The 16,901-nt window shown below is 40.7% G+C and overlaps 1 protein-coding gene across 1 annotated transcript; it reads left to right on the plus strand.

The window, feature by feature from the left end:
• The first annotated feature begins 7,690 nt into the window (after positions 1 to 7,690).
• ACAT2 (acetyl-CoA acetyltransferase 2) lies at positions 7,691 to 16,733 on the plus strand. Its single transcript, XM_054162753.1, has 9 exons — positions 7,691 to 7,971; positions 8,080 to 8,214; positions 9,453 to 9,634; positions 10,427 to 10,544; positions 11,237 to 11,380; positions 12,420 to 12,542; positions 13,844 to 13,998; positions 15,940 to 16,050; positions 16,552 to 16,733. The coding sequence occupies exons 1-9, from the start codon at positions 7,923 to 7,925 to the stop codon at positions 16,717 to 16,719; spliced, it is 1,185 nt and encodes a 394-aa protein (XP_054018728.1). The 5' UTR covers positions 7,691 to 7,922; the 3' UTR covers positions 16,720 to 16,733.
• The last annotated feature ends 168 nt before the right edge of the window (positions 16,734 to 16,901 follow it).

Consider the following 16,901-nt stretch of genomic DNA (forward strand, 5'->3'; position numbering starts at 1 on the left):
TTAGTCAATATAAAAATACAGCAAAATGGTGACTTGAGTTACATTCATGTTTGGGATGCTTGATAAATGCTGCAGGGTTGCACTTGAAATACAGATGTGGCTATAGTCGCTAAGGATATAAAACCAGGTACTTGTTATACCTTTTAAGTCATAGAAAAGTGATGGTGATTTTAATAAAGCAAAGATTTTTCTGTCTTGGGAGAAGACAGCATTTTTTATCAAACACTGATTAGATTACATGCATTCTCTGACAAAAATAGATTCAAGGTAAACACAGATTCCTCTTAACTCAGCCAAAACAATTTTTTGCCTATAAGGACCTTGATTTTCAAGGACCTGGTCTTCACTTCAAGGGCCAGGAATTTTATAAAACTTAAATCTCATCCTCACTGGGAAAACAGCTTGTTGAGACATAACTTATATGCTGAAGCTACCCATAGACAACTGGGTGTCAAGTCCATTAATAAGTTGTCTTTCTAGACATGAGAAAGAGACATAGAGTACTAAAGGTGCTTAACATGCCTGCATGCCCTGTATAACCTGACACAATGTAATGGCACATGTAGAAAAGAAAAAGCTTTCTCAAATCCTTCCCTAGTGGAAAAGCCTCTGGTTTTCATGAAATGATGGTTGTTGTTGATCCTACTTCTTTTGGTCACTGATTTTTTTTTTCTTTTTAAGGAGACAAAAAGGTGGTGACTTTGTTTTTCCTTTGTTAGACCACACAAAGAACAAATCCTATTCCCTAACAGTAATAAAAGTATTTTCAAAGACAAAGCACAGAAAACATGCATCAAAAGGGTGAACACGTCTCAAAGTCTTTCACGTAAGAAGTATGGACACCAAAAGTATCAATGATTGTGAGGTGTCATATAATTACTGTGGCAAGGTTTGACTCTGATTTTAGAAGATGCCAGTTTTAACACACATTGAGATGAGCCACAGCTTGTTCCCTGAGGAATCCCACATGCATTTTTTTTTTAAGAATCGCAATAAAGGAGATATTAGTACCATTATTTGTGTATGAGATTTCAAAGGTTAGAGGATTTCCTATCACAGGAAAGTTGTAACATTAAGTATTTTGGAAAATTACAGAAAGATCTCATATCAAGATTTATTAAAGTAATTGTTCTTTGGTTTTTTTGTTTCCTATGAAAGGTAGAGCTTAGTTTTTATCAAAGTTACATGTCCAACAAAAGTATTTTTGTAAATCTTCACCAACCAAGTGTCAGATTAATGCTAAAAATCAAGGGTTTCATATTTTGGTAACAACACTGACCTCTGGTTACATTTAGAAAACTTTTTTTTTAGCAGAAGAGTGAATTGGTGCACACTGCGGTACTCTAAATTTTAGCCTATTTCTAATAAAACTGAATCATCAGTACCAAATGAAAAAGCCAAAATCTTTGCGCTTTGAGTACTTCACATAAGGCCCAAGTCCATCCTGTTCTTAAAAAGGTGATAAATAAACTTTGCGCAACATAGCCTTACGTACTGATAGCAAGTCAGCTCTGTTCTGAGTTGATGTCCTTTTTACTGACTGACTTTATTTCCCAGAGCTTAGATTTCCAAGAAATGGTAACATATACCAGCACAGGGCAGTAGTTTCATTATTATTATTATTATACTGCTTGTTAACTACACTGAATTTAGAAGCATAGCTGCTAAGTCACATTTAAGAGGTTCTTTTCTACATTTGAGTTACATAAATTTGGCCTGTACCATATATTTCATAATTATTTGCCCTTGTGCAATTATTACGTTATTTTGTTCCTTTACATGTCCCTTTTATCTATCCTGGATCTCAATCCTGGACACTATCCAAGTAGAGTTAAATAGTATACTACAAGCCTGATAAACATAGCAAGATAAAACTCATTCATCTCTGTTGAAGGTTGCCCAGCATCGCGGCCTGGTCCATCACTCATGTTGAGTTGCAAAATGGTTCTGCTGGTGGGGGAGGGGCTGTAAGCAAAGGTGCAGCAGGTCAGCTCCCTGAGATGAGCTTGCCTGAAGTTCCTGCTTCACATTCAAACTCTCCATCTGTCTGTTAGTGGATTAAAGGTGGAGGATGGGGACAGAAGGGGCTGAAGCCTCACTTTATGCTCTATTCACTATTTATGGTGATAGCTGTAAAGTTTTAAATACAAGGGAATCCTGTCAGGCTTACAGTATCACAGTATCACCAAGGTTGGAAGAGACCTCAAAGATCATTGAATCCAACCTGACTTCAGGTATATTGCAATTTTTGGACTTTGCACACCTGCTGACAGAGTTAATCTGAGCTCATCTTACCTATTGATTTTGTATTTACATTGATGACTTTTAAGTACTGATCAGTCTAATATTACGTTAAGAATTATGTATTGGTATGTGATCTGAAAAATTAGATTACTTGGTGCTGCCCTCATACGTCTATTACCCATTCTCTGCTGAATTTTGAAATGATGCAGGGCCTACATTCAGTCATATAGGGTTATTTTGGAACTATACAATATTTTTCTAAACCAATCACTCTATTGCTCAAAAGCATATATTCTTGAGTTTTGCACTGGTTAGGCCGCACCTGGAGTACTGTGTCCAGTTCTGGGCCCCTCAGTTTAGGAAGGTTGTTGACTTGCTGGAACGAGTCCAGAGAAGAGCAACAATGTTGGTGAGGGGTTTGGAACATAAGCCCTACGAGGAGAGGCTGAGGGAGCTGGGGTTGCTTAGCCTGGAGAAGAGGAGACTCAGGGGTGACCTTCCAACCTGGTTTATTCTATGTATGTTCTATGTATGTTCTATGTATGATGAGCCTTTTGAGAAGACGTCACACTGTATTTTCCATCCAGATTTAACTGGGGGCGGGGGTGTGTGTGTTTAGTGCTGTCAGCTGCCCCAAGTGCTCAGCATCACTAAACAAAAGCTGTAGCACATGTGTGTTGCAAATTAGCACATCCTTAGGATGTACTGGTAGATCATTCTACCTGAGCAGTTGCTGCCCACAGGATTTTCCAAAGATTTCCTTTCCTGAAGATATGTAAAGGCATTCTTTGCTTGCCAAAGGATGGAAACCTAAACATAACTGGGGAAATCTTATGGTTCCCTCCTTTGGCCTTCAGTCAGACCAAATAGCTGAAAGGAGAACACCTGTTTTGAGTGTTGGAACTACTCTGACCAGCATGGTTTATTAGAGCTGTTGGTGAAATCTAGGCTAACAGTATTGCTTTTTACATCGTAAAGCAAGAATAGTGACTGGTAAGAGCAAGGGGAATCCAACTCAGGTACTGTATTGCTCCTTCTGCTCAGTGTTTCCATGCAGAGGGTTCAGATGTATGTTATGCATGCACATTTCATACCACAAAGTTCAGATTAGACAATGGAGAATGTGATCACAGTTGTATTGGTGCATCCACTGTTATATATGTTAGTGTTTGTCCTCACAAACTAGGTGTTTTTCTAAGATTTAGTTTGTTCTCCTCACTCTCCCAGTCCTACACAATTTTACTACCTGGATGAAAAAAATATGTATCTCTCAACTTTGTTGATACTCTAGCTAAGGTAGGAGTGACAGCACATTTTCTAACCATCTTCTTGTCCTTCAGTTGCAACTTCATTGAAGTGCTTTGCCTGGCACATCCATTAGACTAAGTATCTGCTTTGCAAATGTGTTAGCACAGGACTTAGCACAGGAAGAACTAAGGACTGAAAATGTAATCTAGGCTGTGACACACATGAGTGATTTCAGTTGTTTCTTCCTTTCTTTCTTCCTTTTCTTTCTTTCTTTCTTTCTTTCTTCCTTTTCTTTCTTTCTTTCTTTCTTTCTTTCTTTCTTTCTTTCTTTCTTTCTTTCTTTCTTTCTTTCTTTCTTTCTTTCTTTCTTTCTTTCTTTCTTTCTTTTTCTTTCTTTCTTTCTTTTTCTTTCTTTCTTTCTTTCTCTTTCTTTCTTTTCTTCCTCCTTCCTTCCTTTCTTTCTTTCTTCTTCCTTCCTTCCTTCCTTCCTTCCTTCCTTCCTTCCTTCCTTCCTTCCTTCCTTCCTTCCTTCCTTCCTTCCTTCCTTCCTTCCTTCCTTCCTTCCTTCCTCCCTCCCTCCCTTCCTCCCTTCCTCCCTTCCTCCCTTCCTCCCTTCCTCCCTTCCTCCCTTCCTTCCTTCCTTCCTTCCTTCCTTCCTTCCTTCCTTCCTTTTCCTCACTTTATTCTGTCTACTTTGAGGGAAGATGAGGTAGTAATTTCAGGTGGTGAATGAAGGAAAGCCAGCAAAACTGAAAGAAGTTACATAATGAGTGATGAAAACATAAATGTGGCATGATCTTGTGTGATCTAGTATCCCACAATCAGAAGTAGATGGGATCATATAATCACAAATGTTTCACCAATGGCAAAAGTTATCATCTACACCAAAAAAGCCACCTGCCCTGGCTGGTGGCCAGCTCCACACCCACCCTCCACCCCTGTCTGGCACCTCCAGAAGCTGTGGCAGCAAAAATAAAAGCGTGGCAGGTCCCCCAAAATCTATGAGTCCTATCTAGAGTGTTCAAAAACCAGACAACACTTGGACAATGACTGTAGATTACAGAGAACTGAATAATGTTATGTATACACTTACCCTTGCAGTGACTGTACCAGGTATGGTTACTCTTGTAGAAAAAAATCAGCAAAAATTTACAACTCTGGAAGATGGTGATGGATAACACTTTCATTTCAATAGCCTTTACATATTTATAGAGCATGCACACATAACTGTGCTGTTTGTATACAGTTACATTTATGGGCATTACACAGGCCATGGGGAAAGATAAAATGCTACCTATGGGCCTTAAATACCTGACAGCTTGATTACATAGGCCCACTGCCCCTGTCAAGGGGGTGGCAATATGTGTTTACTTCTGTGGATATAGTGTCTGGGTTGGGGTTTTTTGCTAAACTCACCAGATATAGTGTCTTGGTTTTAACTGGGATAGAGCTAGTTTTCCTTTCTTAATAACTAGTTAAGTGCTGTGTTTTGGATTCACTATGAGACAAATGCCGATAATTCCATTTGTGGCTGATGAATCAAGGACTTTCCAGCTTCTCATGTTTTGCTAGTGTGCAGGTTCACAAGAAGCCGGGAGGGAACACAGGCAGGACAGCTGATTCAAGCCAGCCGTAACATAGAATGTCATGTTCAGTATATGAACTGGGAGGAGTTGGCTGGGGGAGGGGTGGATCACCGCTCGAGCATCAATCTGTGGGCAGTGAGCAATTGCATGGTGCATCACTTGTCTTTTCTTGGTTTTTTTAATGTCCCTTTTTGTTACATTCCTTTTAATTACAATTACTATTATAACCTCTTCTTATTATTATTGTTATATTTTAGTTTTGTTTAGTTATTAAACTGTTCTTACCTCAACCCACAAGCTGACACCCACTACTCCACTAAGAGGATGAGAGGAGTGGTAAGTGGCTGAGTGCTGTTCCATTGCTGTTTGGAGTTAAATAATAACATATGCTAATAAACATAACACAATCGAAGCATTAGAACAACTCATTCCCTCCAAAATACTAACTGCAGAGGAAACTGAATAATTTACACTGACAGATTCATGGTTTAATGGCCATGGTGGTCTTAGGTTGATGGTTTGACTTGACGATCTCAAAAGTCTTTCCCAACTGAAACAATTCTATGATTCTATGACTGCATTCTGGGACCATGGACCTATTAGCTTAGATGCGAAGATTCATATAATTATCTCTGAGAATGCCATATGGTTCTGTGCCCCAAATTCTCTTATTTTCCATTTTCCATTTCCTCTATTGATAACTTATATTTCTGTTATCCATGATGAATACCTGTGTCCTATTTGGAGGAGATAGCATTGGAACTGTGTTACTGATGTCATGAACTCAACGTTGAAGTTCAATCTGAAAAAGTACGAGCCACAGCTCTCCAATCTGTGTGGGCAATTACTCCACATCAGGTTATCAAACCCAAAGTGATATTAGCTGGAGGAGCTGAAGCAACTTCATATGTATTACTGGAAGGAGATGGCACTCCTGTTTTCCTCCTCCATCACAGGCTGGCTTGTGCTTAATAGTTGTATACTAAAAATACCACATCAAAAGCACATCCCCTGGATATGTTTCCCCAAGATCAAGATGGTTAACCTCTGATCTCTGTTAAGCTTAAATGTAGTAAACATTTTTTAGCAGAAGAGTAAATTAGTGAACACTGAGATGCTCTAAATTTTAGCCTATTTCTAATAAAGTTGAGGCACCAGTACCAAATGAAAAGGAAATTAAATTAAAAAAAAACCAAAAACAAAACTTTGCACTTTTAATTATTTCGGTTAAGGCAGAAGTCCATTTTGTTCCGTTCATAGAAAGGGACTCAATAAAATTTGTGCAACATAGCAAGTAAGCTCTCTGTTCAGAGTTGACATCCTGATTTTTACTGACTTAATTTCCTAGAGTTTAGATGAATCAACTAGCACAGAGAATATGTAACAACTCCAGGACATAATGTATCGAATGAAGCAATTTACTGTTGATGCCTGTCTGGCTGAGTGGTTTCTTTTCCTGACTGGATGAACAGGGCACCTGATTTGAAAACATTATTGTAGAGATATGTTTATTCCCTTTTTTGTATGTGTGTCTTGAATGCCTCTGTAAATTACATTGTCCTATATCCTGCAAGCCCAAGTGAACACCTCCAGATTTGCTAGCCCAAATGGAAGTGGTCTCTTGAGTGAGGGGATGAAATGTGGGAAAATAATAGGTTGGACTTGATGATATCAAAGGTCTTTTCCAACCTGGTTAATTATGTGCTTCTGTGATATACTTTTATCTGGAATAACAGAAGATTGGCAAGGAGGATTGTAAACATACTCAAGTGACTTGCAGCTGGGGTGTTGAAAAACACATACTAGTAATTTTTTGGTTTCTCTGTTTAACAAGTAGAACATAGAATCATACAATCATTTTGTTTGGAAAGATCATAAAATCAAACTTCAAGATCATCAAATCCAAACTTCAACCTGTCACTAACTCTAGTACTAAACTATGCCCGTAAGCATCTGTGTTTAAGTAAGGTAGGCCTGTGATAGACTCAGAGCCAGCCAACAGAACATGAGTGAGATACCTGCCCTGCTGTGGGAAAGACCAAAGCAGTGGAGAACTATGCCTGTGAAAAAGCAGCAGGCTCCAGATCTCGATCAGAAACTGAGCTCCGCGGTGCCTTCAGCCCTGCTTGGGCACCTCTGCTAGGGTGCTACTTCCAAGATCCCCTGGATGGGAATAAATTTATTCTTTTCATTTAATCCGTGGTTTTGCGGTTGTTCGTGCATCCTGCCTGTGTCAGCTCACACATTATGGTTTAAATGATTATTCATTTTTTCCCCTGCTCACATCGATCCTATGAAACGCCGCTATAAATTAAACACAATGTCCTTAATGCCACAATGTTATAATAGAGCATTTGATCTGCATGCTTAATTTTGTAAAAAAGTAAACTGAGTATTAGCGTGAGTTGGCAAAAGGCAGCGAACGTCCCCGACTGCATCAACGGGAAGGGGAGAGACATGACTGACACCTCTGGAGTGCGCGGCAGCGCCGGGCCTGGACGACGGAGGGTTGCGGCAGCGTATTCTCAGCGCCTCGAGAAGGGAGATGACGAGAGATGGCGAGAGACGGCCGTACGCTATAGTCCCAGAGCCGAGAGAGCAGGCCCCACCACCAGCCAACCTCCTGGCTCTCCCCAGGGGCGCGGCCACGAATCACCCGTGCGGAATCCCCACTCCCGCCCAATCTCCGCGCAGCGCCCGGCCCGCCCGGTAGCGGGCGAGGGGCGGGACTGGCAACCCACGAGGGAGGGCTGGGCGCCGAGTCCAGCTCCGCTTCCTCGCCCGACACAGCTGCTGCTCCCGTTCCCCGCTGCTGTTGCACGCCGCTCCGCCGCTTCTGCCGCCATGAGCACGGATCCTGTCGTCTTCGTTTCCGCCGCCAGGACGGCCATCGGTGAGAGCCTGGGCCGGGCGGCGGGTGTCGTCCCCCTCCCACCTTCTCTCTCCGTTATCCCCCCGCGCGGGGCCCGGTGCTGAGTGCTCTTCCTCTGTGTCCGCCCAGGTTCCTTCAACGGCGGCCTGTCCACGTTGCCGGCTCACGAGTTGGGGGCCGCCGTCATCCGGGAGGTGCTGCGGCGGGCCGGGCTGGCCCCCGAGGAGGTGACGGAGGTGATCCTGGGGCAGGTCCTCACCGCAGGTACGCGGGCGGCGGGGAACGGGGCGCGGCGGAGAGCCCTTCTCCCGCTGCTTTGTGGGCTCTTCCTCTCTACGGCCACATCTCTCTGTTGCCCTTGGCAACAGTTCTGGTTTCGCGTGTCGGTACCTTACTCTTTGCCGTTAAGGACGTGGTTCATTAACAGAGCACTTGAGTGACGTCTTGGCTACTTCTCCATACGCTCTGGATGACCAAACCCATTGCTGGGTTTTTAGAAAGGAGATGAGGGGGGATAGTTTGCTTTTAAAAAAAATTCCCGAAGTAGGTAACAATGTATACGTGAAGGTCAGCTACTTTTCTTTGTTACAGCATCCCTTCTCTTGCGTGGGTCATCTCCTTTCATAATTCAACGTAATAAGTGTAGATAACTTAGGTTTTAAGAGCAAGGCCAGCATTTCTGTTTATCTGCAAGATCGACCCGTGGCATCTGTGATGCCACTTGCTTGAAGACAAATAGTCTGATTTAATGAAAATGAACCTGAGAGCAAATTGTTTGCTTTGAATGGTCCCCAGCCTTTTCCAGGGTAATGTTTAATCAGCAGAGTCATAGGGCAGGTTTGTCTTTTAAAGATGGAGAAGGAAAATAAAGGAAACTTTTTTTTCCTTACTTAAAGCTGATCCATATTCCTGCATATATTAAGCTTGCTGAATGATATGTTCTTAGACCTTTTTTTTTGCATGCAAAGAGCTGGCTTTACTTTGGCCTGAGGAAATGGCAGATGAAGAATGTTTTCAGCACTCCTCTCCATCAGGGTCACAACAAAGAATGAAAGTTTTTTGGGCTGTCCTTGCATAACTGTGTCTTTGGTTTCCATAAGAACTTTTAGTGAAGGTCATCTGCTAGTGATGTACAGAAGATGTAAAAAAGAAACCCTTTGGTGAGTAGCAGTGTGAATGAACTGTCACCTTACAAATGTACAACAGGCTAGTGATAAATTGAAGTTGGTGTTTCATCTGACCTGCTGTCAAAGGCGGAGTGCAGGTACAAAACTATCAGTACCAAATCCCTGATCTTGCAGGTATTTTATTAATGAACAATACAAATGAGAGAGGTAACTGAGCTCCTGTTTACAGATTACCACTGGGAACTTCTGTATCAGGTGAAAATTGGAATGAGCTTTGCATTTTAATGAAATCAGGGTACCTGTTATGAAAAGTGACAGGGCTGACATTCATTGTTTTAAGAACAGACAAAGGAAAAATGATGCCTGTTCCTGCAGGTGCTGGCCAGAACCCTGTCCGGCAGGCGAGTGTTGCTGCAGGAATCCCTTACTCTGTGCCTGCTTGGAGCTGCCAGATGATCTGTGGGTCAGGCTTGAAAGCAGTATGCCTGGGTGCTCAGTCTATACTGACAGGAGACTCCAGCATAGTGGTTGCAGGAGGCATGGAAAGTATGAGCAAGGTAAAGCAAACAATGACAATGGCATTGTGCGGAGTTGCTGGGAGCAAACAGCATTAAGTTATGTTGAAACCCTGTATTTCTAGGCTAGTGCTCTAGAGGCATTTTGAAGGAGTATCTTTGGTTTCTGTAAGTTGTAATGAATTTACACAGAAAACAATTGACTTGGTCAGCTTTGTTGCAATTTTTGTTTGTTTGTTTGTGTTTTTAAACAAGACAAAACCACACCAAAGGACCTGATACTGTAGGTACTGAAAAGGTCCCATGCAAACACACACCACATTTAAAATTCCATTTTAATTTCCATCTAGCCCAGTCACGACAAATGACATTTTTTGTGTGTGTTGTAAGAAGCCCAGGGAAAGAATAACTGGAAATGTTATTGTCCACCAAGAAATTTGAGCTTGGAAAGAAAGCAAAGCACTTGTATTTCAAGGTGTCCGTCCCAAGGCTGTATTGAGGAATGTTGCTGGGCTGGTGCTGACACCTTAGAAGGGGGTAGCTCTTCTGCTGGGACTCTCTAGCTGCCTTTGCTGAGAATAATGTTGGTGTAGTGGGGGACCCATGGCTGTATGGCTCCAGGGATGATTGATTTGTTCTGTGAAGTGAAGCCACTTGCTCCTTGGTGATCTGCTGCTGGGGAAATTCACAGGCCAAACAGAGGAGGCAGGCTCTCTAGAGGGATACAGAACAGGCATCTGGGGAAATGCCGGGATTTGGGGTAGCTTCTTGCAGCTGCTGTGTTGTGCACTGAGATATAAAACATCTAACTCCTTTCAAAATACCTTCTTGCAGGCTCCTCATGTCATTCACATGCGAGCTGGAGTGAAAATGGGAGAGGCTTCCTTGCAGGACACTATAATACTTGATGGCCTTACAGATGCTTTTTATCAGTACCATATGGGTATAACAGGTAAGTGGTGACAATCTAAAAAATTAAATGGTTAATAGGAGAGGAGGAAAGATTGAACTGGCAGGAAATTTCAGAAATCTGTTTTCAAGTAAGGTGTTTTAAGCTGTCCTTAAGAAAGAAATGTCTGATAATGCTTTGTTTGTAAAGCTGGTTTGTTTTTTCTTCTTTTTTTCTTTCTGTCTGATCTAATCTCAGTGCATCTCTTTTGCATGAGAGTAATTTAATTTCATGAAAAATAAATAAAATAATCCTTGCATGTAACTGGAGCAATTGGCAGCACAGATTTACAGTGGGCAGGAATTACATGAAGTGTATTGTGGATACACATGTTTCTGCAACTTCAGGTTATTGCACCCTGCATGGGATAGTCAGCCAACTGCTTTTTCAAACTTTGCTGATGAAATGGAGCAATTTCAGAATGTTTCCTCCTCTGTGTTATCTGTAGAGATAAACTAGAAGAGCATTTATATTTAAGTTGATAGAACCTCTCAGAGTAGGTCCTACACAGAAATTTTCACCCTCCAAAGAAAGTAGAGAATCAGGAGCAAACAAAACAAGAAAATCAGAATAAAAACTGTTCAACAATCTGAGCAGCTTGCTATAGCAAATATTAATTACTGCCTTGTCACTTACAGTTGTACAATTTATGTTAGCATTTCCTCATGGCAATTTGCATTTTGTTCCTATTGCAGCTGAAAATGTGGCCAATCAGTGGCAAGTCAGCAGAGGGGAACAAGACCAACTTGCTGTACAGTCACAGAACAGGGCAGAGGCAGCACAGAAAGCTGGCTATTTTACGAAAGAAATTGTTCCTGTTCTTGTACCTTCTAAAAAAGGTAGGTGTGAATGGATAAGAGATGATTTTAGAGAAAAAAAAAGCATCTGGTTTCCCCCTTACACAGTGTTATTTCTAATTTGTTCTGTAAGCATGTAGCTCTCTTTTATTTATTTTTATCTTTTCAGTGATTAATTTTTTAATCAGAAGCAATACAAATGTGGAATATCTAAATGTAGCTCTTTGCAAGTACTACTGCTGTTTTATTTGAGATGTGGTTACTACTCAAGCAAACCACTGACTTTATGTAGGCTTGGGTATTGTACCAAAAATAAGTACTTTCTGTTTTCTTAGACTCTTGCACCAAACTTAAATCAGTCATGTTGATCTGGCAAACCTTGCTCGCCTAGCAGAGAGTGACAATGCTCAGGGTTACTAATAAATTAACTAGATGAGGTTATTTGTCAGATATGGTCCTCCTTAGGTCTGTTAGGGATATAAACAGACTTGTCCTGGTGCTTGAGCCATAGGTCCATTTCTAGAGCAGGGGAATTACCCCAGTTCATTGTGAGATGGATGTAAAAACTGAGTTTTCTAAACAGAAGTCAAGAATCAGTTATTCAACATTAGCATTAAATAGATTCTCTGGGAAAAAATCTGGTATTAGGATGATTACAAACTAATGAAGGACTTTCTTGATACAAGTTTAGATGATAATGTTTAATGATCCTGGATTACTCTCTGCAACAAGATTCCTACAAGGATCACTTGGAAGATTGCCTTCTGCTTGGAAGAGGAGGTTTTGGTTAGGAAGAACAAGAAGACCTGCTTTTGTACAACTAATCATTATCTTTGTTGTGAGCATTTGTCTTGCAAAACTCACCTGTCTGCCTTGTTAAAAGCAGCTGCAGGGTTAGGGCAGTTTGTTAAACTGCAATGAATTGGAAACTATCTCTGACATAAGAATGGCTTGTTGGTTAAGACGATTGTGCTGTATATTCCTGATTGCCCCATTGTTTGTGCCAGCATTCTGTTCAAGAGATGTGTGTGTGTGCATGTGTGGTTAGACCCTCCTGTGAGTATAGTGCTCTGTTTTGCAGGTCCTATAGAAGTTAAGACAGATGAGCACCCTCGACATGGGAGCAACTTGGAAACAATGGCAAAATTAAAGCCATGTTTCCTGACAGATGGAACTGGGACAGTAACAGCAGCTAATGCTTCAGGTGGGTTCATCTGGCTAAAACTGAAATGGAAAGGAACAGTAGCTTGTGGCTCAAGGCAGAATCCCTGCAAGGGGTTAGGCTGCTGTGTGGTAGTCCCAAAAATGGGTCCTTTATCCAGTGTGCAAAGCTAATTGATGCACAGAGTTGAGGTATTTGCTTTATTTAGTTTCTTTAGAATCGAGCACTGGGCAATAAATCACAAATCCAGCACACCATTAGCTCAAACAGAAGTGACTTGTATTCAATACAAATAAATTATTTATGATTGGTTGTATGATTTACGTCACAGAAATCTTTGTACATGTGCTCCATCAACTACCTAACTCATTATACTATTAATTTGTTATATTAAGGTGGTCCTACATTTACTTTTAAACTCTTCTCTTAGAGGTGTGGGTTTTAGTATTAAAATCAGCACAGGTTATATAGGGAATACCTTGATGTTTTTGAACTTTGTCCAAAACTCTCTCTGGTTTATGTACAGAATTCACAGCAAGGCATTGTCTAAAACAGTGACAGAATCATGCTGCCTTAAGATACTGCTTTTAATTGCCATGTCTTGCTTCTGAGTATTTTAACTTTTGAGGTCATCCAATCCTTTAGTATTAAGAGCCTTTCAGGCTTATTCAGCCTGAAACTTTTCAACTCTATCCTTCTAACATGAGTGTGGCTACTGCTGCATGTATTTCACAGGAAATGGCAGTGTGTTTGACAACACAGGTAGACCTCGGACAGAACTGTGGTGGAGGATTTCTGTACAGGCGAGCTGTCTTTTGTTTACTCGATTTCTGTGAAGTGATGCAAGTTTGGGGCAATAACAGCAATATCTGATTGGCTGGAACAAATAAAAACTACATCCTCTATTTCAAAACTAGCTTTCAAATGGTTTTGAATACTGCAGCTCTGTACAGAGAAAAACATAACAACTCATGTTTTCAAATGTTGTCCCGGTGGGACAACAAGGCTTTAAAGCTCCTTCCTTTGGTCTTTATGCTGCCCTATTTTTTTTTTTAATCTACCTTATAAATCTGCTTTTTCAGATTTGTCTCAAATTCTTACACCCACTACTTTCCAAATAAATACCACAAATGTCTCATTTACAGCAGTACAGATGTGTTACCCACTTTAGGTGTTTGCATCAGAGGTCAGTCTTGGCTGATCTGAACAATGCTGACCTGATCCAATAAAAGAATTTTAATTTTTGTTTTGTCTGTTTGGGGAACTTACACAAGAGGGAAAAGGTGGTACAGTAAAAGCCATAAACCCCAACATATGCATAGAAGTTGTTTGTCATTCCACAGGTATTAATGATGGAGCTGCAGCTGTAGTTCTAATGAAGAAATCGGAAGCTGCTAAGAGAGGTCTCATGCCTTTGGCTCGGATTGTATCTTGGGCTCAGACTGGTATAGATCCATCTATAATGGGAGTAGGGCCCATTTCAGCAATAAAGAAAGCTGTAAGTAATTACCTGTCTATGTATTTAGTATTTTAATACACTTGCTTGTTTTCATTTTCTGTCCATGTCTTGTTTTTTCTATATTCTAAGGAAAACAGTAGAAGAAATAAACTAATTGAAAACACGACTTAAAATATTGGAGGGTATATAAGAATAGGATTTCTAGTGCTTACTCATGTTTCCAAGCTAGTGCTTACTCACTGGAGGGGAAAAAAAAAAGACTATGAGTAGAGTTCAGGGCATAAACTAGTTGAGTTTGTGAAAGGCCAACTAGTTAACCTAGGAGGCTAAAGATCTAATTTTGTGAATGTGCATACCAACCTGATTTGGGGATGATTTGTTTCTACTGTGATACAGTTCTGCTGCCCTGTCTGGCCAGGGTAATTTTCAGAGGACTGCCTGTTTGAATATGCAATAGCACACCACCAAGAGAAGGGCCAATGAGTGCATCTGCATTAGCAAACATGGAGCCCTTTGTATTTTATAGCCTGCCCTGTGAAAGGGTTGGAGCAGACAAACTGGATTCTTTTCAGATGAAACTATATAAGAAGGTGCACTCCAGAACCACATCTAATGTGCTCAGACCATTATTGCACACACTAATGCACTCTCTGTTCAGTCCACAGGACAAAGTTCTCAAACAAAATGCCCTGAGCATCCCTTGTGTACCCCACTGCTTGCTAATACAGACACAGCCCATGGCAATGTTGTAAAAATGAGTTATGCAACGGAGCAGGAGAAGAGCTCTTATACAGTTGATAACAATAGCTTCGCCTTAGTATTCTCTTTGTTTTATTTATACTGTACAGAGGTCTTATGTTTCATCTTTGAAATGCCCTGCCAGTGTAGAAGCTTAACCTGAACTCACCCAAGCTCTGTGGTTTTTAACAGGAAAATGAGAAATTTAAAGCTGGTATCAAACTGTTCTTTTAAATCAAGAATACAATAAATGTATACACAATACATAGTTCAGCTTAAATTGTAGGACAAGCTGTTATTTAACAGAACCTCTAATTTTATAGGTACTCTGAAAAAGGGCACACTAACATAAAGTGTGCATCTTCAAACAATTCACACCCTCTGTCTTATCAGTTTACCTCTTCTGAATTTCATAGTAGCACTTTAAAGTGAGAGGATGATTAGGCCATGCATTTTTGTGTTACGACATAGTAAATAATCAAGCCTTTCCCCAGAAAGTGAAGAATTTCTATACTGTCCCTGTAACATCTAGTAGAAAGAGGCTTTCCTCCTTGACAGCAATCTTGGATATGCACTAATCTGGCTAGCAGGTTGTGAAATATCATCTTGCAGATGACTACTGATCAAACGTCATGTTAGAAACAAATTGAGTCAAAGCAAATATGTAAATGTGAAACATGCCTAAGCCTGTGTGCAAGCACTTGTGCCACAAGAGTTTCTCATGTGAATACGTGAGCCAAATCTTCTTCCAAAATAGCTATCTACAAAAACATTTAAGTCACAACTTTCAACGGAAGGGTAGAAGCTGGACAAATTGCACTTGACACCCATACTGATAGTAATTTCACTGTTTCCCGGGTAAAAAAAAAATCTCTGTTAAGCAAAGAATCTCAAATGGAATTAGACTTCTGTTGTAAAAAGCTTGCTTTTAATCGCTTAAGCCCCGCTTTTGAAAACAGTGCTTCTTTTATTAAGGGCACCACATACATATGGTTTGATCCCCACAGTTGCATTATCACCATTATGTGTGTGAAATTAGTCCTATTTTTTGAGCAGCCAGCACATTGTACCTACTTAAATTTTGTCTGGTGCTTCAAGAATGGTGTCATGAACTCTAGAAAGTTTGTTTCCTTCAACTTTTTAGAAGTGTTGTCTTCATCACCCAATATAAGTCTTAAGAAAAGCTTCCTCTGATGTATAGAAGACCTAAAAGCTAATAAAGTCTCTATTTTCTTTTCTCAGATTGAAAAAGCCAGCTGGACTTTGGAACAAGTTGACCTGTTTGAAATTAACGAAGCCTTTGCATCACTAGCTGTTGCAATAGCAAAAGAACTGAAAGTCAGTCCAGAAAAGGTAAATAATATATTTGAGCCTGTGATTAGCCTCCTGTAATTCTTAGTTGTTCCATCCTGTGCACCCAGATTGTATTCCAAAGAGGTGAGACCGGTCCTCTTGTAATCAAATCTGCCATAAAGTATTGGAATTCCTTAAGGTGCTTCCTTCTGCTACTCTGTTGTAGTCCTGCTTTCCTAGCAGGAATGTAATTTCTTGGTGTAGCAGGCTACAACTCTTATTATAGTAGATTTGCATGCAAAGCTTGAGCTTGCTGCTGAAAGTCTGTCACTCTATCCTTCCAGTGGTGGGAAAAGGTGTATTACTCTGCCCTTCTTAAATTCACCTTATTTTCAGAGTAAAGGGGAGCCCCTTTCTGAAGAAATACTAACAGCTGTCTCATGCATGTTCAATTTCTTCAGTTTCAGACTATACCCTGTGGGGTTATTCACATTGAATCGTGGCTAAACTAGTTAAATGAATTCTTAACCTGACCTTGTGTTGGCTTTTTTTCCTTTCTAGGTTAATATCCAAGGTGGAGCTATTGCTCTTGGCCATCCTCTTGGCGCCTCTGGGTGTCGCATCCTTGTTACACTTCTACATGCACTGGAACGAACGGGGGGAAAACGTGGCATTGCTGCTCTCTGCATCGGAGGAGGCATGGGAATAGCCATGTGTGTCGAGAGATGAAGGTGGATAAACGAACAGCTATTGTTAACTTTTAGTTTACTAATAAAAGTCTAATCGTGGAGCATGTATCTGTTCATCTTGCCTCTAATTAAATAGGCTTCCTCCATCATTTTTTGCCACTCAGTCACTGCCCTGACAAAAAGAATAGGGGCTAATGGATGCACGAGAGTTGCTAACACATA

Source organism: Dryobates pubescens, chromosome 6 (genome assembly GCF_014839835.1).
Source record: "Dryobates pubescens isolate bDryPub1 chromosome 6, bDryPub1.pri, whole genome shotgun sequence".
Lineage (NCBI taxonomy): Eukaryota > Metazoa > Chordata > Aves > Piciformes > Picidae > Dryobates > Dryobates pubescens.